The sequence below is a fragment of the Hemiscyllium ocellatum genome, chromosome 18 (genome assembly GCF_020745735.1).
Source record: "Hemiscyllium ocellatum isolate sHemOce1 chromosome 18, sHemOce1.pat.X.cur, whole genome shotgun sequence".
Taxonomy (NCBI): Eukaryota; Metazoa; Chordata; class Chondrichthyes; order Orectolobiformes; family Hemiscylliidae; genus Hemiscyllium; species Hemiscyllium ocellatum.
The window spans coordinates 56,276,085-56,300,713 of NC_083418.1; the positions used below are offsets into that span (position 1 = coordinate 56,276,085).

The 24,629-nt window shown below is 39.8% G+C and overlaps 1 protein-coding gene across 1 annotated transcript in view; it reads right to left on the minus strand.

Moving 5' to 3' along the window:
• The window catches only part of kiaa1549la (KIAA1549-like a), a 164,065-nt gene that overhangs the window by 43,369 nt on the left and 96,067 nt on the right, over positions 1–24,629 (minus strand). Inside the window, exons 11-12 of the mRNA XM_060838554.1 lie at positions 21,787–21,914; positions 9,594–9,772 (exon numbers count right to left, since the gene is read on the minus strand). Coding sequence (XP_060694537.1) covers positions 9,594–9,772; positions 21,787–21,914 — 307 coding nt within the window. The remainder of the gene's footprint in view (positions 1–9,593; positions 9,773–21,786; positions 21,915–24,629) is intronic.

Genomic DNA, 24,629 nt, shown 5'->3' on the forward strand with positions numbered 1-24,629 from the left:
CTCGATCTCCAGAAAGGAGTGCTGCCAACTGCAGTACAACTACTCTGTAATGTGAGGCTTGAAACTTTTTACTTTCTTTTACCCCATTCTTGGGATGTGAGCATTGTTCTCAAGTCTGGCAATTAATGTCCATCACTAACTTTCATTTAAAAAGTGGTTTTCAGCAACCTTCTGAAACCACTGCAGCCCTTCACAGCAATTCTGATGCAAATGAGAGCATCCTACTCCACTTCCCACGGCAGGTAATAGTCACCCACATTTCTGTAGGTCTGGGCTCAAATATCGACCAAATTGGACAAGGACAGCAGGCTTTCTTCCCTAAAGGATATTAGATTAGATTACTTAGTGTGGAAACAGGCCCTTCAGCCCAACAAGTCCACACCGACCCGCCGAAGCGCACCCACCCAGACCCATTCCCCTACATATACCCCTGCACCTAACACTACGGGCAATTTAGCATGGCCAACTCACCTAACCTGCACATCTTTGGACTGTGGGAGGAAACCGGAGCACCCGGAGGAAACCCACGCAGACACGGGGAGAACATGCAAACTCCACACAGTCAGTCGCCTGAGTCAGGAATTGAACCCAGGTCTCTGGTGCTGTGAGGCAGCAGTGCTAACTGCTGTGCCACCATGCCGCCCCAATTACAGTAATCTGGCAGTTTCATGCTCACCATTACTGAGACTGAGACTATCTGGATTATTATTCCAGACTTTGGGATTACTGGATAAGCAACATAACCACTGTAGTACTGTACTCAATTCTACATAATGATTAGACCATATGTCAAACATTGTCAGAAATACAAAGTCACTTCATAAAAATCCAACACCTTTCAACTTAGTGCCTGAAATTTACAAGCAATTGACTGATCTCTGGAATTTAAAATGCTTTGGATTCACAAAGTGTGTACTTAAACATTGTCCTTGAATGGAAAGATCATGTAAATAGTTAAAACACTGCATGCATGCAGTAGGCACTAAGTTATATGGGATGATGGTATGGAAGGACAAACAACAATAGATGATACATGTAGCAGAATGTATGCTGTTAACTGCACTGGCTTTGACTGACTATCATGGAGGGGTCAGTTTGTCCGCTATAAATCCAACACATCGTGATTTATGATGATACAATTAGAAACCTGTCCCATGGCTCACTGATTGTAAAACTTATTAGATTTTAGTAAGGACAACATTCAAAAGCTGACAAACATCTGGCAACCAGTAATGCACAACTGATGGCAAAAACAATCGATGGAGACTCTCCCAAACAACATCTGTATTCCACCAATGGCAGCAAAACTGAAATGAAAGCAATTGCCTGAGTAAGATTCTGTATCTCATTAAAAAACACAGAGAGCCCGGTGATTAAGTTTCAACTGGAACATTCCTAGTTTAAGCATACAATGGATTGATGCTGTGTCCTACAATACCACCCCCCCCCCCCCCCCCCCCATACCAGAAATAATAAATCCAATGAGCTCTTGCACGATTCCTAAATGAAAGAACTCAGATGAAAAATGCCACAGAGAGGCGGGTGCACAGTATTGAATGTATTGCTTTCCTTTCACTTTACAATCAGCTCCATGTGAAGTGGCGGTCGAAAGCTGACGGCAATAACTCAAATCAATGTTGCTGTTATTCTTCCTGATGGCTGAACGTTTCGGAATCCATAAAGTATTTTGCTGTATTCACCAGTTACATCAGTGGAGCTGCACTGTATTTTTCTTTTACACAAGCTATTTGCTGACATGGTGGTTCATGCAAACATCATTACTAAGAACTTGCAATTACAGAGAGCACTTTACTGAGGAGGAGCTGTGGCTCAGCAGGTACCCCTGTCAATACTGAGTCAGAAGGTTGATGGTTCGACTCCTACTTCGGCAGAAAATCTCTCCTAATGTTCTAAAATGCAGTGTTAGGGAAATGCTGCTTTGTTCAAGGTGCCATATTTTTCGTAGTACATTAAGATAGAGGTACTGGGATCCTGAATGGAGGTGCAAGCTGAAATTTTAGGGTTGGGAGCTCTGAGACAGCAATGGCCAACATGGGGCTCAGTTGTAATATCTGAATCCTCCCCTGACGCCCCCCAATTCTAACTGCTCTCTACTCCGTCAGCTCTGACCGAAAGATCACAACCTTCAAGCCTCGAAACAGTATAGCAGTTGAAAAGGATGGGAATCCCTGCAATAAGCCAAGGCCCTGTCTGTCCTCTTAAGTGATAACAAAGATATCACAGCAACATTTACAGAGGAGGGAATTTTCCAGGGTCTCTTAGTCAATATCTCACCTTCAATCACAATCACTAAATAACAGATTATCTCCCATTATTTTCTGTAGAATCTTGCTGTGCACAGAGTGACACTATGTTTTCTACATGACAACACTGACTACACTTTAAAGATACTTTCTCAGGTTGCTCGTATATAAGAATGTAAGTTCTTTCTCGCTTCATTCTCAAAACTTCCAAGAGGGACTATTACTGAAATATAGCCATTGATTCGTTTAGCAAGTGCAAACATTTTCTAAACAGTGGGATTCTGAAAATGTCAGACTGTGCAGCACTCAGGGGTTGCTCCAATGCCAGAAGTGCCACCTTTCAAATGAGATGGATTTGCCAACCACAGCTCAGCTGGAGCAATCCTTATTCTGAGTTAAACAGTTGCACGTTCAAGCACTGCTGAGAGTGCTGCCATCCAGAATTTTAGATGAAATCGAGGTCACCCTCCTCATTCAATTGGGCACAAAAAACTTTCCTTCTCCATCCAAGTCCTTGACTGTAAAGAAGTCTTTATAACATCCAGCAAATGTAGAAAATGGGCTTTAACAGATTAAAAGCCCACTATCCATCTTCCCTTTGATGTGCAACTGGTTGATCAAGTTGATATTGCCCATTTTCCATTGTTTCCATGATTTAAAAAGATCCCTCAGGAGTCAAGTGTAGTGATGGTAATAAGGTCAGCCAGGTGGAAGTCAACGAATGAGTTCCCTGTTTGGGGCGGTTCATCTAGTCCAATCAGGAAGCCTTGGTTGATAGGAGTGTCAGGGGTACTGCTCATGCAGAAAAAGTCAGACTAGAGAGAGGTTCTATGCACATGCAAGTAAAGGGTGACTTAGAGGCAGGATACCAGCCTCCTTGGAGATATTGCAAACAAGGTAACAAAAATATATTCAACATCAACATTCATCATTAATGTAAACATTCCTTCCTCCCCGATAATTGGGTAAAACATTAATTTATGTTGTGGTCAATGGATTAGTGTAACTAAAGAGAGATATAATGTACTCCTTCGGCCTCATAACACCACTCAAACACAATTCATGGCAAGAAATATTGACAGACAAAACCAGAAAGAGAGGAGACAGACAGAGAGAAGAACCACATAAATTAAGGAAGCTCATTAAAAGAGCAAACTGAGGGAGAGATAAAGACCAGACAGATACAAGCAAAGTGGTTCAGACACTGACAAGAGAGAGAAATAGAATGAGGTAGTCTCAAGTGGTAGAAGTTATTGCTTTCCTCTGAGGCATGTTTGATGGTGGAGAGGAATTTAAACATAAATTTGGACGACACAGCGCCAGGGACCTGGGTTCAATTCCTGCCTCGGGCAACTGTCTGTGTGGAGTTTGCACATTCTCCCCGTGTCTGCGTGGGTTTCCTTCGGGTGCTCCGGTTTCCTCCCACAGTCCGAAGATGTGCAGATTAGGTGAATTGGCCAAGCTAAATTGCTCGTAGTGTTAAGCACATTAGTCAGGGGTGAATGCAGGGGAATGGGTCTGGGTGGTTGCTCTTCAAAGGGTCAGTGTGGACTTGTTAGGCCGAAGGGCCTGTTTCCACACTGTAGTGAATGAATTTAATCCAATAAGTTAAGATGACAAGTGGGAACCACTCGCTCAACCTCCCACCTCTGCCTAGGTCTGTGTTTTCGGTTTTTGAATGAGCAATTAATGCTCACTGAGGACCTCATCCTGCTCAACTAGCCACAAGGGGGGTATGTATGGAACCCAAAAAGCAAAACATGCCAGGATTGCTTGCAGACTCCCAGGGGACAGAGATTTAGCCCTTACTCATAGGTATGTAGTGATCAGTGATCAAGTGATCTTGGCATCAGGAAAAAGGAGATGTCATTTTGAGGTTGAGAACCCCTGCCTTTCCACTTCCCAACTTATCCCCATCTCACAATTCCCCTTAATGGGATAACTCACCAGTGCCTGGTTCCATGGCAAATCTCATGTCTCTGGGACAAGTAGTAGCATTACCAGCAGCAGCCACCACCTTGCCTGTGGCACTGCTGAGTCATGAAGGGAGTTTTAGATTAGATTCAATTAGATTAGATTCCCTACAGTGTGGAAACAGGTCCTTTGGCCCAACCGGTCTACAATGACCCTCCCGAAGAGTAACCCACCCAGACCCATTTCTTTCTGACTAATGCACCTAACACTATGGGCAATTTAGCATGGCCAATTCACCGGACCTACACATCTTTGGACTGTGGGAGAAAACCAGAGCACCCAGAGGAAACCCACGCAGACACGAGGAGAATGTGCAAACTCCACACAGACAGCTGCTCGAGGCTTCTGACTGATCAGCAACTCTTGAAAGAACATCTACTCCCAGGGTCCATGATCCCAGTGACAGCCCATTGCTATCCAGCTGACAATTAATCCAGATGGCCTTCAGATAAGAGGTGATATGGGGCTATATTTGGCTGTCCAGCCAGCACGCTACACCCCTACCCATCCCCCCCATTGCGTGGAATCCAGAGACAGAACAAATACAAATGAGATCAGAATAGATGAAAGTGGGGAGAGAGGGGGAGAGAGAGAGAGAGAGATAGAGACTAGAAAGAAGAGAAAAGGTGTATGTGTGAGAGCTATAAAGAAGCAAGAGACAGGGAACTGTTAAAATTTCTACTTCTCATTTAACTAACAAATCAAAATAACATTTCAGAGCACTGAGAAATCAGGTGAACATTACTCAATACATAGTTTGACAGCACATGATGACAAGAAATTCAGTTCTTAGAGGTCAGCATTCTGAAACATGAACTCTTCCTCTCCACAGATGCTGCCTGACCTGCTCTGCTTTTAAGGTGTTCCCAGCATTCTCAGTATTTTGCTTTCATAAAAGAAATGCAGTTCTTTCTCTGTAACTGCACCTGAAGTAACCTTGACTCCTGTATGCTGAAACAGCTTTACCACTCAAGTGAGCATCTACACAAAGAAATACTTCATTAAATCCATGAGTCATGAATGTAGATGAATGATTAGTTCACTTATTTATTCACGAGATGTAAGCATCATTGCGAAGGCCAACAGTTGTTGTCCGTCTCTAATAGTCCTTGATAAGATAATCGGGAGCTGCCTTCTTGAACTGTGACAACTGTTAGGAAAGGAGTTCCAAGTTCAGGAAGCTGTGTGGCTTTTTTTTGTTTGGGGGGGGGAGGGGGGGTAGGATTTAATAATGACAGTGTCCCCATGTATCTGTTGCCCTTGTCCTAATACAGGGTAATCATTTGGCAGGAGCTAGCCAAGGAGGGTGGGAGAGCTATGACAGTACACAATACAGACAGTGCACACAGCAGCTAATGTAAGCAGATGGTAGAGGGAGGGAATGTTTATGATGGTGAATGAGCTGTTTTGTCCTGGATGTGGTTAAGCTTCCCTAACATTGTCGGTGCACTGTCAACCATGCAAGTGAGAGGTATTCCGTCACATTGCTAACTTGTGTCTTGTAGACAGTAGGCAGGGTTGAGGGAATCAGGAGGTAAGTTATTCGACACAGAATTCCAAGTGTTTGGACCTAATGCTAAGACATCTCCTGGAAATTATACCGAAGTAATCTGACAAGCACCAAAATGTTTTTGCTTTTTCAAATGAAAGTCTCATAACATCTTTGAAAAGTCCCAAAATGCTACAAGAAACAATCTGAGAGAACTTCAGTAGATTTTATGAAACACGTTAGCTGGTTATTGATCTTGCTGTTGCTTGTGGGATTTTGATAGACTAATACATTTCTTACATTTGCTTCTCCAATAACAGTGACTAATCTACAAAAGCAATTCATCAGGCTCAGTCCAACCTCACCCATTTCCTTGATTTTACAATTCAGTAAATGGCAGTAAAACAGGCTGCCCATCCCATCCTACTTGTTTAATTTCTGTTTCTTTCTCCAATTGTGTATTCCTTCATTCTTGGTCTCTGCCTCTTTCTGTCTACTTCATTGTTCATGTCTACCTTCCTATCATTTTCTCTATTTTTATATTTGAAGGTCGATTTGGGCAGCACGGTGGCACAGTGGTTAGCAATGCTGCCTCACAGCGCCAGAGGCCTGGGTTCAATTCCTGCCTCAGGCAACTGTCTGTGTGGAGTTTCCACATTCTCACCGTGTCTCCGTGGGTCTCCTCCGGGCGCTCCGTTTTCCTCCCACAGTCCAAAAATGTGCAGGTTAGGTGAATTGGCCACGCTAAACTGTCCACAGTGTTAGGTGAAGGGGTAAATGTAGGGAAATGGGCATGGCTGGGTTGCTTATTCAAAGGGTCAGTGTGGACTTGTTGGGCCGAAGGGCCTATTTCCACACTGTAGGTAATCTAATCTAATCAAAACTGATGTGAATCGGTAATAAATAAATAAGTGTGATATGATAGCCATTGCAGAAACAAGGCTAGAGAATGACCTAAGTTGGGACCTGAATTTTGAAGATTATGTGACATTTAGGAAAGGTATAAAGCATGGGAGAGGTGGAGGTGTACCTCCATTAATTAATGGTAGACAATACAAAGACATAACCTAAGTTCAGCAATGATGCAGAAGGGGTGTGGCGAGAGGAGAAACAAGAAAGGCAAGTAAAACTTATTGGAATAGGTTTCAAATTCTCCAATAGCAACCTCACAGGAGCATGGAATATAAAGGAACAACAGTAGAAACTTAGTGGGAAGATATGGTGAAATCAAGGGGAATTTTAATCTCCAGTTGGAGACACCAGAAGGCCAAGGAAGCCAAGTGGAAAAGTCCAAGATAGTTTCTGAGAACAACATGCTGTGCAACAGACCACACAGCAGGTTGGATGAGACCTGGTACTGAGAGACAATTAATTAATGGCTTTGTAGTGAAGGCAATCCTAGATAGCAGAAATCACTGTATAATCAAATTTTACATTCAATTTGAGAAACTGAAGACTGGGTTTGAGACTAGCATTTTAAACAAGAGCAATTATTATAGTAGGAAAACAGAGCTTGTAAAAGTGAAGTGGCAATTAGGTCAATAGAGACAGAGTGATGGACATTTGAGAGAACATTTCAGAATGTGCAAAATAGATCCAATCCAATGGGGAAAAGTATTTCAATGACACACCATCTGTGGTTCACTAAAATGTTAAAAATAGTATCAAACTCACAGAAAAAATATATCATTGTGCAAAGGTGTGTGGTAGGTCAGAAATTTTGAAAGAATATGAAAAAACACAGCTTGAAGATTTATAAGGAGGGAGAAACAGAATACAAGATAGGAGTTGGTGAATAATGTAAAAGCAGATATAGGCTTTTCTATCCCTAATTCGAAAAGATGTATTAACAAAGTAAACAAGAAAGAGTCTCAAAAACAGGGAAATGGCAAATGACATAAACAGGTATTTTGCACTGGTCTTCATTATAAAGGACACAAATAACTTCCTAGAAATAGCTGTAAATATTAGGAAATGTAAGGGAGGGAGGAACCCGTGAAAATTATAATTGTCAAAGAAGTGATACTGAGCAAATTGTGGGAGGTGCATGCTCACAAGTCTTTAAAGAAATGGCTAGTGCGATAGTTGATAGATTTAATATCCCAAAATTCCCTAGGAGATGATTCAATTAATTTAGAAAATAGTGAATATATTCCCTTATTCAAAAGGAGACAAAGAGCAGTAAATTTCAGGACAGTTAGCCTAATATCTGCCAGTGGGAAGATGTTAGAAACTATTATATTACAGCAAGGCACTTGGAGAAAATCAAAGTAATCAGGTAGAGTAGCAGGTGTAGTGGATAAAGGGGACCATTGGGAATACTGTAGTGAGATTTCAGGAAGTAATTTGACTGGTGTTTGGTCGGAGTGGAGTGGGGAGGGGAAATCAGAGATTACTAAGAGAAATGAAACCTCTTGGTGTAAAAGCTAAAATATTGGCATGGATAAAAGATTACTGGTTAGCAGGAAGCGATGAGTTGGTGTAAGTTGGTCATTTTTCTGTTTGGGAAAATACAATGAGTGATGTACGACAGGGATCAGTGCTGAGGCCTCAATGTTTTCCAATTTATATACATGACTGAGATAAAGGGGCTGAAAGTATAATTGCTAAATTTGCTGATGATGCAAAGTTAGGTGAGAGAATAAGTTGTGGAGAGTACATAAGGAAGATATAAAATAACACATAGGTTAAGTGAATGGGCAAAGATCCAGCTAATAGAGTATAAAGTGGGAAAATGCAAAATCACTCATTTGCATCAAGATTTTTTTTTAAAAAACAGCATATTATCTAAAGAGAAAGATTGCAGAGCAGTGAGTGCAGAGGGAAGTGGATGCCCTAGTGCATGGATTGCAAATGGTTAGTATGTAGAGACAGCAAGTAGTTAGGAAAAGATTATAATTTATTGTGAGGGAAATTGAATACAAAAGTTAGACGTTACATGCCAAAGAAGCTGAATGTAGGATCGAAACATTAATTCTGCTCCTATCTCAACAGATGCTCAACAGAGTTGCTGAACATTGCAAGCAAACACTTTTTAATAAGACTTAAGACAATAGTGAGATCACATCCTTAGTACTTTACACAGTGTTGGCCTCCTTATATAAGGAAGGATGTAAATGCATTGGAAGCAAAGGTTTACAAGACAAATACATGAAAGTGAGAGGTTTGTCTTAAAAGAGAAAGGTTGAACACGTTCGGCTTGTATTCTCTGGAACTTTAAAGTGTAAGAACATACTTAATAGAAATATAAAATCCTGAGGGTTCATGACAGGGTACATGAAGTTCTCTTATGAGAACTTGGAGTCAGTGTTGACAAAAAATGAGATCCTCTATTTAAAACCAAGTTAAGGAGTATTTTTTTTTCTCAAAGAGGGTCTTTGAAACTCTTGTCCTTAAAAAGAAGGTGGAAGCAGAGTCCTTGAATATTTTAAGGCAGAGGCAAATAAATCCTTGTGAAGCAAGGGATAAGCAGGCATGTGGGGTCATCACATTAAACACGTCTTAAATGGTGAATGGAGAAACAAGCTTAAAGAGCTGAATGGCTTACTCTTGATCCTAATGTATGTATTCACATATGCATTAAGTAACCAGTTAACGATACACCTTTATTTTAAACATCGCCTGTAGCCATAGTCTACTGGGATAAGGCATCTTCTAATCTCGGAATCTCTTCGACAAGTTTTCTGGAAATATTTCCAATCAGTTGATATTGAATTCTAAGAGTGCACCCACATGTTCTGGATTTTTCTATAGTCTTACATGTTGTTCTTTAGTTACCTTTTAGGAGAGAGGATATTTAAAAACATTGCTCACAGTGGGTAGGCCTGTCACAAGGCTCTCGCTTCAAAAGTCAACAACATGCTTACCTCTCCATTAACTGCCACTGCCTCTGGACTTCGCTCTGACACAGGGTAACCAGGATGGGCTGACAGAGGCTTGATCGAGAGGAGCTGAACGGACCCGGAGGATGTGTCGAATGGATCATCTGATGTCTTGGAGACGTGCTCAAACAGTGTGGCACTCTCCTCCTCGTCACTGATTGGTGCTGAATCATATTTCATAAAGAATGACAGGTCATAACACAGCAAGAGAAAAACAACTGGCATGATGCCAACAGACAAGGCTTCCTAACAAATTACACATTGAGACTTCCATCCATCTCCCGAGTGATGAACAGGGGGGGCAACATCCAAAACATTCGAGTGGTGAGGAAACATATAGCTATTCCTTTACTGCCACTGGATCAGAATCCTGGAAGTATCTCCTCAATAGCACTACACTACATTGCCTGGAATGATTCTAAAAGGTAAGTCACCAAGAATTTTTCACAGGCAGCTAAGGATCATCAATAAATGCTGGCCTTACTGGTATTATTCATATCCAGCAAATGAAAAAATAAAATCCATTGTTTGCAACAGAAACTGTGTTTCATTTCTTAAGATTATGTCTCGTTATTTTCTTTTTATTGTTCAAATTGTTTAAAATGAAAACTGTTTTATAATGTAGTGTAGCGAGAATTCCTGCATAATCTTAAACAAGTAACTTGATATTCATTGTGAATATTGTTTGCTTAGCTGTTGGTGCAGGTGAAGGGTTGGTGGAGCTAAAAGGTTGTGGACAAATGGAGCTTGGGTTAGCAACAAATAGTGGATTCGTTTAAGGACGAATGGTCAGTTACCAATCACAAAAGTCTTCTGCCTGTCTAAAATTATGTTATTTGTTCTCCACAAACTAACCAGCTTGGGGAGGATGTGAAGAAAATAGTGAGTTGCAATCAGACCTCTACCAGCTCAGAAGCTCTATCTCTGCTCTGCAGTAAAAACCACTTCAAGCCTGAGAAAAATTCATTCATCATTCCTTCAACTTATACTGTAAGTTGTGACCTTTAATTGATAGGTCAGGGACCTTCCATCAGTGAAACAGCCACCCCGTGCCAATTGCAAACCAGTGGAAACATCCGGAAAAAGATGATTGAGAAACAGCATTCTTCCCACTAGAACAGCCATTAAAAACCATCTCAGGAACCACTGAACTGCCTTCCCCATCTTTTTTCTATCCATTACACCTATGTTGGGTTTTTTCTTCCTGTCTGTGTATGTATAAGAGAATGTGGATGTAGGTTTGCTCACTGAGCCCGTTTTCAGATGTTTCATCACCATACTAGGTAACAATTTCAGTGAGCCTCCGAATGAAGCACCGGTGGTGTAGCCCGCTTTCTATTTATATGTTAGAGTTTCCATGGGTTGGTGATGTAATTTCCTGTGGTGACATCATTTTCTATGGTGATGTTGTTTCCTGTTCTTTTTCTCAGAGGGTGGTAAATGGATCCAAGTCAATGTGTTTGTTGATAAGAGTTCTGGTTGGAATGCCATACTTCTAGGAATTCTCATGTGTGTCTCTGTTTGGCTTGTCCTCGGATGAATGTGTTGTCCTAGTCGAAGTGGTGTCCTTCCTCATCTGTATGTAACGACACTACTGAGAGAGGGTCATGTCTTTTTGTGGCTAGTTGATGTTCATAAAATGACACAAAAGGACATGACCCACTCTCACTAGTATCCTTACATATGGATGAGGAAGGACACCATTTTGACTGGGACAACACATCCATCTTAGGACAAGCCAAACAGAGACACATATGAGATTTCCTGGAAGCATGGCCTTCCAACCGGAACTCTATCAACAAACACATTGACTGGGACTCATTTATCACCCTCTGAGAAAAACAACAGGAAATTACATCACCATAGGAAATGATGTCACCACAGGAAATGACATCACCAAACCCTGGGAAACTCTAACATATAAATTGAAAGCGGACTACATCACCAGTGCTTCATTCAGAGGCTCACTGAAGATACTACCTAGTATGGTGATGAAACATCTGAAAATGAACCTTCCAGCTCAGTGAGCAAACCTACATCCAGAACCTCAACCTGAGCTAAAAATATTCTCAAACCTCACTAATAAGAGGATATACAGCGTATTTATCAGGGGAAAAAGATCTAATTAGTAGAGTGATCTGTCAGCAATTCTTAACTGTCTACCCATGGCTGAAGTCTAATTACTTGTAATACATTGTAATTTTTTGTTTGGAATACAGAAACCTGGTCTGTGCTCTGTGTTAATCTGGGTCTACAACAGAGGTAAATTCAAGAACCTTTGTGTAGAATCTTTAACTTATATGACAATTCTAGGGATAGTGGATCTTGATTTCTAGTGCTATCACAGAGAGGTTGGAAAGAGACTCACGTGAAGCAAAAATCCCCACGTGAACCTGTTTTGTTAAATGGCCTGTTTCTGTGCTGTAAATTTTGTTCATGTCCAATATACCATCCACTAAAGAAAACGAACCATTTTTATTTTTAATGCAAAACAATTGCTGGATATGTGAAAACTGCATAGTCTGTTGCCACTGTGCTATTCTGAAGAGTAGCGTATGAAGAAGGTTACATCAGTGAAGTTATTATACAAATGGTTCGCTTCAAACAAGTTTAATGGTGAAAGAAGGAATCCAACAGAACAGCGTTAATCATTCACACAGTAAGAACACTGGGGTTAATGCTTAAACTTAACACTTCCAGAAACAAGGAATTATCTGGATCAAGGATGGTATCAAACCAAAAACTGTATACTTATATAGTGTAGGAAGCACAGGGTCTCAGGATTAAAATGCGAGGAGTAAGGCAACTCACTGACAGCACAAAGCTCTTCGTATGTAAGGATCTTGCATTTTGACACGTTTCTGAACTACATGGCTCATCAATGGCACTGCAAGCCAAAAACCAAATCAATAACTGCATCTATATTGACTGTCACACTCACAGTCAATTCATTCTAATCATATTTCTTAACTACAAGAAGCACTTCTGCTTTGACTGAAAAGACCCATGCTTCTTGATTTTAAACAAGAAACAAATAATTATGACAGAATACACCATCAAATGTTATTAACCAGTTTGCACTTTTGAGATGAATCCCCACTTGTACCACCTTCTGCTATACAATCCATTCATGGAATGTTGGTGTCAGCATTTATTGTCCGCATCTAATTGTCTTTAAAATGTTAGTGAAAGACCTTCTTAAAATGCTGCAGTCCATCAGGCATGCCACGTTGCTGTTAAGGAGTTCCATATCCTTAACTCATCAATAGCTTAATCCTTAATTCTCAAAGGTCATTCAGTCTACCTTAAAGTAAATCAACTGCTTGTAGAATGGAGTTCCCAAAAAAAAGGCTCACCATGTCTGACCTGTATATCCCTGCTATATCATCCATCTTGAACCACTGCAATCCGTTTGGTGTGGGTATTCCCTCCCTAACAACGTGGTCAGGATACCTACTCCAAATAGACTTCAGCAGTTCAAGGAGGCAGCTCACCGCTAACTTCCCAAGGGCAACTAGGGATAGGTAATAAATGTTGACCTAACGAGCTATCCCCACATCCCATGAATGAATTTAAGAAGTGTCAATTGTGACTCAGTGCTTGTGTTTGTACTTCTAAGTCAGGAGGTTGTGGATTCAAGCTGTCTGTTGATACTTGCGCTTGCATTATTAGCAGATAATTGCATTAATGCAGTATCTTATCAAATATTCAAATGTAGTTTAGCTGGTAGCACCCTGTGGCAGAAAACTTTGGGAAAATTATACAACACAGGCATCAACTTGAAATCTAGGCCGGTACTTGGCATGTGATATTGAAGTAATGCTGCAATGTTACAATTGTACTCTTTCAGATAAGATGTTAAGCCGAGGCATAGTCTGACATCTCAGTTAGATAGGTGGTTGATTGACATCCTTGTCCATTACTTTAAATTTTTTTTCCTTCCAGTGCCATTATACAGTGACAGCAATGTACTCTATCTACAAGAAGCAGTATGGCAACTCCGTAAAAACCTTCCAAACTTATGGTATCTACTGTCTAAAGAATAAGGGTAGCAGACACATTGTTTGCAAGTTTCCATCTAAGTCGTACGTCATCGTGACTTGGAATTGTATTACCACACTTTCACTACCGTACATCACAATCCTGGAATTCCCTCCTTAGCTGCATTGTGGGTGTATCTCCACCACATGTACCACACATTTCAAAAACGTGGCTCACCACAAATATTTCAAAGGCAATTATATATGGTAATAAACCCTGGTCTTACCAGCAACACTCATTCCATGAACAAATGAAGATGATAGATCTCATGACATTCAGTAATGAAGAACAAGAGTGATCTCTCCCATTCCCAAGCCAGCATTTATCTCTCTACCAGCTTTGCCGTGTGTGGAAGATTGCTGTGCACAAATTGGATACCATGATTCCTAAATTACAACAGTAACTACACATCAAAATAAAGCTTAATTGGCTGCAAGGTAACACGGGATGTCCTGAAATTGTTAAATACAAATCTGCCCTAATCAATGTAAATGTAACACTGGGGAGGTCAAATGTCTCAATTTTTCTGTCCTAAAAGATATTATTTAATATATTAGGAACAACATCAACTCAGTTTACCTTAATTTAACAGATTATACTTGGCAAATCAAAACTGGATTAAATACCCCATTGCACAATCTCTTCACTGCCAGAGTGATACTGACAGCAATACAAACAGTAAAATTCATCCAACAGATTTGTGTTACATAGCTATTAAAGCAAAATACTGTTGGGAAAGCTTTTATTTTCATTCTGCTCCAGTCTACTATCACTGAGCAATGTGAGGGATGGTCTTCATTACATTGCTTAAGATGTTCGGCTTCTCCAAAGCTTTGATGGCCAGAAGGAGAACTAACACATGGAACAGTAACAAAAGTTTAATGAATAGTTTGGGGAATCAGGAAAATGTGAGGAAAAAAATGGGGCAATCGCATAACCGCAATGTGTATGAGATTCCTGTACATGTAAACAGGAAATTGGTCAGAAAAAAATGGAGATTCTCATGAAATAGGTCGCCACTGCTACCAAATTAGATTTCAGTAGGTTATATTTTGTTACATTTCATTAACTCTTTAATTTGCCTTTATTGGGCATTTTTATCTTTGGAATGTTGGTATTTCAAGGCTCGCATTTCATACCAATCAAGAAACCAAGGTATGGGCCTTAATTTTCTGCCACTATTTTTTTTGAAACACAACTAAGTGGCTTGCTACCCCATCAATGTGGGAATGACAAACTACTTCCCACTGCCACATTCCCAGACTATCAGTATCTTAGGAATCAAAACTGGCCAGAGATTGAACTGGACCAGTCACACAAAGATTGCCAACCATGATTCAGAGGAGTGCTAATATTCTAACCACCCTGCCCGGTTAAGTTCAGCTCCAACACTGTACAGTTCGATACCATCCAGGACTGTACTAGCACCTCATCCACCACCTCAATCATTCCTTCCGCTAGCAGCACACAGTGGCAGCAGGATGTCAATGGAGCAATTTGCACTAATTTCAAAAGAAGCATTTCCCAAAACTCTACGACCCAGAAGAATGAGGATTGCAGATCTCTGTGAACACCATAATGTCCCCCTCCAAGTCACAGATCATCTTGACCTTCACTGTTTTGAATTAGATTAGATTAGATTACTTACAGTGTGGAAACAGGCCCTTCAGCCCAACAAGTCCACACCGACCCGCCGAAATGCAACCCACCCAGACCCAATTCCCCTACATTTACCCCTTCACCTAACACTACGGGCGAATTGGCTGTGCTAAATTCACCTAACCTGCACATTTTTGGATTGTGGGAGGAAACCGGAGCACCTGGAGGAAACCCACGCAGACACAGGGTGAATGTACAAACTCTTCACAAAGAGTCGCCTGAGGCGGGAATTGAACCCGGGTCTCTGGCGCTGTGAGGCAGCAGTGCTAACAACTGTGCCACCGTGCCGCCCATATTTTTTATATTCATTGTTATTTGGTCAGGCACAATTTGAATATTGCTGCCAAGAGCATTATGTTGCTGAAGCTATCCATCTTATGATCAATGCTGAACTTCAAATGATCACAAAAGCTTATACTACAGGACAGGAAGATGCTGTTGATTGACAAGTTGACCATGCTCACCAAATATTACAGATGTGTGGTCTTGATAATGTTGTGAGGTTGGTGTGTGTCAAACTGTAAAATGGGGAAAGCATCACACAGTCCCTTTAAAAGATGGTGTGTGGTGTTTTTTCCCAGTGCTTCAAGTTGAAATGGACGCCTGTGGGTTTGCCGGAGCACAGAGTATCTGAATTGAGATATTTGTATTAAAGGATATTCTGTTAGCAGGCAAAGCACAGTTTTTGTCAACACAATAGTCTGCTTAGCCAAACTCAGCCCATCAATTTGAAGTAATTAATTTAATTTAATTAATTTACTTAGCACCCAATCTGTTATAAAGCAGAAGTTGATGTCCCCCCGAGAACTATAACCAAACCATCCAAAGGGGAGCACCTCACTCTATAATCTGTTAAAGTAGTGCGTGAAGGGGTGTTATCTGTGTTTTTCAGAAACTTCTAGTGGTTAAGGAAAAGAAATTTCTGACGCTCACTTTACAATCCACTTTATCATATTTATCGAACAGTGAGCAAATAAAATAACCAACTAAACGACCAAAAATGTCACTCTATATATTCCTGAAGATTCTAACGGTATGCTGTTCCAATAAATACAAGTCCCACTTACATAGCAAAACAACAGAACTTAGTTTTTCAAAATTCCAACTAGGTTATGTGTCTTCTAGAACTTTGTGATTCTCCCGACCCTTCTGTCAGGATTTTTTTCTTTGTGGATCCTTCAGTCAGGATTTTAGGTGGTGTGCCACAATACCATGGTAAATAGATGGTGCCTTCTCGCTGAGCTGAGAGCTCTTATCTCTTAGCAGATGGCAGTTGCTCTCCCCAATTTTCCAAATGCCCTCATCTTTTACATTCTTGATGATCTATCAATATTTTATAATCGGATTGGCCCGAGGTTGTCAAAACCAGTACGTTTAAAGTTAGTAGATTTTTGGTAGTTAATGGCTTGATTTAAATTGATTGGCCAAATTTGAAAAGACTTATCTTGATTAAAAACTGCTGCTTTGCTTGCTAACAGTATAGCCTTTTCATACAAATATTTCAATTCAGGTGGTCTGTGCACCTGCAAACCTACAGACATCCATTCTGACTCGAAACACTGAAAAAAAACCCACCACCGTTTGAAGGACCACATAATGCTTTTCCCATTTTACAATTTTACTGTCTGACACACATGAACTTCCCAACAATGGCAAGGATGCATGTTTGGAAACTTATCTCAGTGTCAATCTCTTGCAAGCAACCTTATACAGGGAGAGAGATGAGTCACTGATTGGACAGTTCAGTATGGAAAGGGAAGGAAGGACAATAAGTTTGGAAGTTAGTGGAAATTTCACATGATCCTGTACTAGATATTGAATAAGCTGGAAATCGAGCTCCATTATTATTGGTGTTGAGACAACCATTAAAGATTTAATCAAAGTATACAAAGAACCTATTCAATTTACCGGTCAGACATACCCATGCTAACATAAAACATGCACCAGGTTTCTGTACTTAAGAAATACTGTCCGTAATAAATAAAGAGAATCTACCTACTGGTAAACAACTATGAATTGTTGCCATACCATTTTACTAGTTATAACACTAACTCCCTTCCAAAAACACTCTATACACACATACAGACAGATAAAGATGGACTAAGGTTATAGTGGTGGGAATAAAACTAGAAGCAGTTCAATGGCCCCAGACCACACAGTTTGCTGAGATGACCCTTTTGCCTGCCAGGACTTGTTGTTCTTTAATCTCTTTTTTCCAGGTTCTTTTCAGTTCTTCTCAGGAGGCACGGGCAATTAGTACACTAACCGCAAAGTCTCAAACTTACTGGTTAAAGACCGCAGTTTATAGCAACAGGTGAGAGAAAATAAACTGACTTTCATCAGACTTTAGGTATTTTATGACAGAGAAAGACATGCCGCTTGTTCCTCAGTGCTGTCAGAAGGTTTCTGCCGGTATCGTGTACACCCATAAGCTGTTCAGCCAACCAGGAGGCAATCAAATGGTCATTACAAGGCTGATGGCCTTTGGCAACCACAACTGGCCACAACTCCACGGATCAATCAATAATCTATTGTCAGCTGAATCTCTCACTGTGCACGCTCCCTTATGCCAGTGCATCCACAAATACCTCCCCCCATGCAGAGAAAACATGATTTACTTTGACCTTCAGTGATCTGCTTCATAAAAGTGCAGCAATTCCTTCCACAACCCTCCCACCATCCCCTGGAAAATCCAAAACTCTTCCAAAAGTGGTGCAATCCCAAGTTGACCTCTGGGACCACAATTTTCAATATTTTCTCACATCAGGTTTCAGTCCCACCAGCAATTGAAATTCTGATGCAGAGTCTTTCGAGAATGTCCCTGACTCCGTCCACAATCAGATTTTCACATGCTTTATTCCCAACTTGTGAAAAGATCATAAATGCACAGGAAGAGAGTATAAGCAGATTAATTACTAACCTTCTGACAGCACTGAGGAACAAGCGGTATAAATACAGAAAAATAATAAAATAAAAATTCTACACAGTGAAAAATGAGGTGGCAGTGGGACGAATTGGAAAACTCTATAAAATGAGCTGTCAAAGACAATGCACTAAATCATGATTCTTTGAAGAAATTAAAGATTCATCCCTTATCCTTTATTTAATGTTACATTGCAAATACATTATTTAAAAATATATTAGCTGAATCTGTTGAAATATAACTTAATGAAAAGGACTATGTGCATTGTGTAGACTAGAATCCAGAGTTGGGAGGGCAACTGATTTCCAAATTATCCTTCAACATAGAAAATGGAGGAGTTGCCGGCATTGCCTTTGGTAAACTTGCCCAATTAATTCATTGAATTGGTCACTGAAAGGAATTTTGAGGAACCAAAAATAAACTAAACTGAGGAGGTAACCTCCTTCAGCCCTAGAAATTCTGCCCATTGGTACATCGCTGTGTCCTTCCCTCCACCATTACTGGCTGAGTGACTCAGTTGCCTGAAGTCCTAAACTCTGGAATTCCCTCCCTAAACTTCTCCATCCCACCTTTTTGACTCTCTTTACAACTTATCCTACTTTTTTCCTAAACACTCAGTCTCGTTTCCTACTTATCTCCTTCTTTAGCTTGATGCAAACAAGTATCAGATTGCATTCTTATGAGATGCTTTATTGTATTGACAACATTATGTAAAAACAAGTTGATATGGTGTGTTCAATAGAGTCACAATTCAGGAAACAGGCTTTCCACAGAAATAAAAAGGCATGGCAATCTATTCTTATTCTCACATTAAAAATACCTACAAAATATAGCAATGCAATATATATATATATATATATATATATACACACACACACACACACACACCAAGTCAACTGAAATTTTTAGGACTGAAATCAATTGACTCTGAGTGAGGAAATCAAGAAATTTGGAACTAATGTGGATGCATATGGATCAACCACATTTTCACTGAATGGAAGGAAGCTAATTTGCAATGTAAAGGCACCCAGATAAAGGCAGCTTTGAGGACTCTGCCATTTTCCCAGTGATGAAGCTGCCCTCAGCCATAGGCCAAGATCACCAGCTCAATGGAACAGCTTTCCTGCAACAGATTGTGGGTTATCAGAGCCGGAGACTTCATGCCTCTAGGGTTGCAGTTGTAAAATGATGCAATCACAAGCAAAGCTACACCAGCAAAGGATTTCCTTCCAAACTGTCTGTCACATTGGCCTGAATCCTGTGTTTTTTTTAAAAAAGTTCCTAATGTGCAGCTTGTGGTGCCCAAATTGACACAACAATGCCCACCTTTGGAGAAATTGAAAATGGAGCTGAAAAATAGCAAAAAGCTTGGTGCTACTTGCTGATGAACACATTGTTACCCTTATTTCAATCTGCAGCATTCTCACCTCAGTTCAATGATTGGTGGATTCACATTCCCTCCTGACACAGGAATACAAAATCTAAAGATTCAAAGACAAAATCTGTACTGAGACGCCAGTGTAGTTGTGAGGCATGCCACACTGGAGGAAATGCCATCTTGTAGATAGTATGTTAAACACTAATGTTTTATCTGTTCCTCAAGTGGATATTAAAAAATCCCACAGCACTATTTTAGCAAAGGACTGGGGGGTTCTCCCTAGTGCCCTGGACCAATATTTATCTTTCAACTGATGCCACTGAAAAAAAAGACTAATCAGTTATTAGCCTGTTGCTGTTGATGGAGGCTTGCTGAGTGTCTATTTTATAATACAGTAAGTATTATATACATTCACACTTGACTTGTAAAGTACTTCATCAACTGCACAGCTTTTGAGACATGCTGAGCTCACAAAGGGCACTATGTAAATGTTAGTGGCTTCTTTAGGAGGAACTCAAGTGTACTATCATATTCTTGACTTGACTTCCAACTGCTGCCGAAATTAAAGCAAATGCTGGCTTTTCTGATGATAATTAGAGTTGTTTAAATTACAAAGGGAGTGAACAATTCAAGGTACCAGTATTTGCTTCTAATTTTGCATGCCCTAAACTTCTCTACTTCTTAATCTCTCTTTCCTACAATAATACTCTCCTTACCTCCCCTGTGACTAAGTTTTTTGTCAACTGCTCTAATATCTTATGTGGCTTAGGTAAAATGATGTTGTTAATAAATCTATTACTTCTTGGGTAATTTTACAATGCTCAAAATGTTCTATAAATACAAATTGTTGTTATTCGATAGATCTTCTGCCTCTGGCTGCCTCTGCAATGATATTACCATTAGGTTAGTGCTATTTCACTGCATGTCACAAGAGAGCAGTACAGTCCCCTGTGCAATAATAATTTCTGATATTATACTATCATATAGAGAGTACTGTGATTCACTCATGTCCCACTTTTAAAAAGAAACAGCTTGAATTTATATCACACCTTTGTGAATGTGGAAAGAAAGAGAGTAATTCAAATATATGAGTAGATCAGGGCAGAAATGACAATGACAAAAAAACACTAAGCTATCCATTCATAACCTCACCTCAACCCTAAAGATTTATTTCTCCCCGACAACACACAGCATCTGGCACACTGTACACAGCAGCCTGACATACTGTGCTGTAAACAGAGTAAATTTGAGAATTTCAAATGACATCTAAACAATGAAAACAAAATTATGTATCATTTTCTAGACCAAAACTATGCTGTGTCACTGCACAGCCTCGAATAGTGACTATACTTCAAGAAGTACTCCATTAGCTATATCCACTTTGGGACACTCTAAGGTCAGCTGGGCCAGCATTTATTCCTATCACATATTGCCCTTGAGAAGGTTATGGTGAATTGCTTTCTTGAATCACTGCAACGCACCACACACACATCCAGAATTTTGCCCCAGCGATGTTGAAGGAATGTGATAATTTGTTTTATAATGCTTCCACAAAGCATCTTGGAATGTTTTATATAATACACTAATAAACTTTAATTCTTGACAAGGTCCTTCATAATCTAAAGATGCCACCTCCCACCTCCCTTCCCCCGAGGCCTCTAAAGGAGAGAAGCTCAGCCTAATTTATCCATCTCAATAATTGTAACTTTTCAGTGCAAGCATCATTCTTGTCTAGTTTAGTTGCATCTTCTCCAGTGCTTCAATATGTATATAACGCATACATGAAGATCAAACCTCAGGCAAAAGGTCGGAAATGGGGGCAGGACAGTTGCAATATGGTTTTCATTTGTTCCAGGTTTCTGTTTTAATTAGATCAGTCTAACTTGAACAAGAGGTGGAGTATCACAAAATTGGTGGATGGGGAAGGGGAGATGTGAGGCAACTGAAAAACAAATAATTTCATCGAGAAATAATTCATAATTTTTATGCAGCAGCAAAGCAACCTCTGAATAGATTTTGCTTATGCTGCATAAGTTTTTTCTTGAGGCTTAGGAATTCATGTTCAGGTCAAAATCATGTTGTCCATTGCAAGAGTTTTATTTTTCTACACATTTGTGATTTATTGCAAAGTGTTTGCTGTAGGAGCAGAAATGTTGCATGAGAAAAGCTCATCTCACCATTTTTCTTCCTTGTTCCCTCTTTTGTAATTTTCTGCTGTGCGGTTGCCTTCTGTGGAGTGCCTGTATCCGAGTCAAGATTTCCTGACTGCTCACTGATGACAGAATCTTGTTCGCTGTGTAACCTGCTACAAATCACCATGGTAACAAGAGAATTGTCATATATTCATCTTTCTCTTACCCCTTGAATGTTTTCAAGGTTAGTTTGATTAATACCCATTGTTGTTTACCCTGACCCTGTCGGTAAATTTCTTATATACAGCTGCAAACATATGTATGAAGAGAAACATTAAATAATACATTCTAATTTGTTTTTAATGTGATTGTCGATGTAGCTTTCACACTCTGCACTTCAGACTGTAAAACATCCATCCCTCAAAATGCTAAGTGGGATACTCATCCATTCAGCACATAGATTCAGTTAATTTTATGTTTGGATCAAATCAGGAGAGATTAAATGTTTCACCATCTTTGTTATTTCACAGTCATGTCTGTACTATAATTTCAATCCCCTCCAATCAAACTGCAAAATTCCATGCTCAATTTTCTTTAATAATATATTGTTCCTGTAATACATGTGTTCTGTCACTGGCTGGGATTTCAAAGCATCCTTTGATAACACCTCCCTATCTCTTGAACCACCTGCCACCATCCATGACCTTGAAGTTCCTCTGATTCTGATTTTCTATGCATCCCCTGCTTTCTTCATCCTAGTATTTGACCCCTAACCTCTGGAATTCCTTGTTCAAAATTTCTCTCTTCATTTAAGACCCATCTTAAAACATAGCCAATCCAAAAAAGCATTCAATTGACACCTGATTTATTTTGTATGAAGTAAGAAAATGAAACGTGTACAGAACAAACAATTATTGATAATAGTAATGATATGCTTATTAACAGGAGTAGAGTGTGCAGAGTGGGGATTCAGCTCACTAAACTTGTCAATTAACTTTTCAGCCCTTTGATCCATGACTGTGGGATACTTCAGCATTGTCCTTGAGTTGTAGCTGAGCTATGTAAATGGGGAAGGAATGTGTAGGACTAGTATAAATACCCTTCCATTTTAATATTTGTTGTATGCTGTACCCTCATGGTTGCCTTATTGAATTAGTAATCTACCAGCTGAGTCTAAACATTTGGAAAGAAGAGTTCAAAATCCCATGACTCCAGGAGAATTTAATTTCAGTCAGTTGAATGGAATAAAAGGCTCATATCAGTTATGATTATCCTGAAACTTATCAAACTGTTGTAAAAACCCGTCTGGTTCACTGACGTCCTTTAAGGAAGAAACGTTGCCAGTCTTTCCAAAGTCTAGACTGTCTGAGCCTCCAGATATACAGCAATGTATTTCACTCTTGACTGACCCCATGAAAGACCAAATGAGCTACTCACTCTAAATAGCTACTATGTCAGATGACAGAAGTTAATGAAGGAGTTCAGCGCCACTTATTCAAAGGCAATTCAGGGCTGTTCATAAATCTAGCTGTGTCAATAGTGCCAAAATTATGTGAATGAATATTTATGACCTGGTTTCACAAGTACCACCTAGAGACACCCAATGCTTTCACCAGACTGTGAATAAATGCTTCAAGCCATTGTAGCAACCAGTTTTCAGATTGCTGACTTTTCATTGTGAAAAAGAAATGTGCTGACCTAAACATTACTGAAATTCCATACATTTAAGACATAAATTCAGAACTGGCAACCCATGCAAAATTCAAAATCATCACACACTATTTATGAAACCCTCCTTCTAAAAATTTATGAAGTCTAAGAATTAGTTCAGACTAAGAACAACTTTCAAAGGTGCTACAAACAGTAAGAGTCACATCATCCTGTTGTGGGACTGAAATTCCTTCATGTTCCTTATTCTGTTTAACACGCCAGTGCTTGTCTTTCATTCATCATTGTACAGCTCTCTCAAAAACTGCATATAAATACAATCACTTAGACAAATCACCCTGATATATGCTCCGATATCCCCATTTATACAAACCATCCTTCTACTTGCAGATCTTAATCGATTCCCAAACCAGCAACGTCTTGTTTTAAAAATTGCGCACTTCTTTTCAAATCCCCCTCCATGGCCCCAATCGCTCTTTGTCATCTCCTTCGGATTTCAGAGGTATTAACACCCTGCTAATATTGGTCTCTTACATATTCCTGATTTGAAATCACTCCACCATTGGCAGCTATGTCTTCAGTTGCCTAGACCCTGAAATTCCCTCTTTAAACCTCTATGTTTCTACATTCACTCCTTAGAGCCTTACACTTTGAACAAGCATTTAGTCATTTGATCTATTATTTCCTCATCTTGCCCATTGTCAAAATTTGTCTGGAAAATTTTCTGAAAGGTACTTTGGATTATTTTACAATGTTAAAGGCTCTACACAGAAAAAGCATAAATCACAGTTGACTGATCACAGTGCAAGAATTTACTTCAGAATGGTTTGAAAAGGCTTACATTTCATTACATGGATTAAACTCTTGCTTCCCTTATGTGAGAACAATCTAACACTGGATAAAAATGCAGAACACAGACACGAATAACATTTGTATGAAATTCTACAACAAAGTGCTGTTTCGGAGGTTTTTAAAAAAGTCACCTTAATGGCACTGACTCACAAACAAGCAAATTAAATTTAAAACCTTCCAATGTCATTTGCTGTCCTGGACATATATTGGGTAGCAGACAAGCTTAAAAATTCTGAGAGAAGCCAATTGGAATTATGTATGTTGCAAAATGATGAAAAAACTTGATGCTGATGTCATTAAATACGTTTTCTGTTATTTTGGCCATGTCATCTTTTATGCAGCAGATTCACTTTCTCTGAAAATAGGCC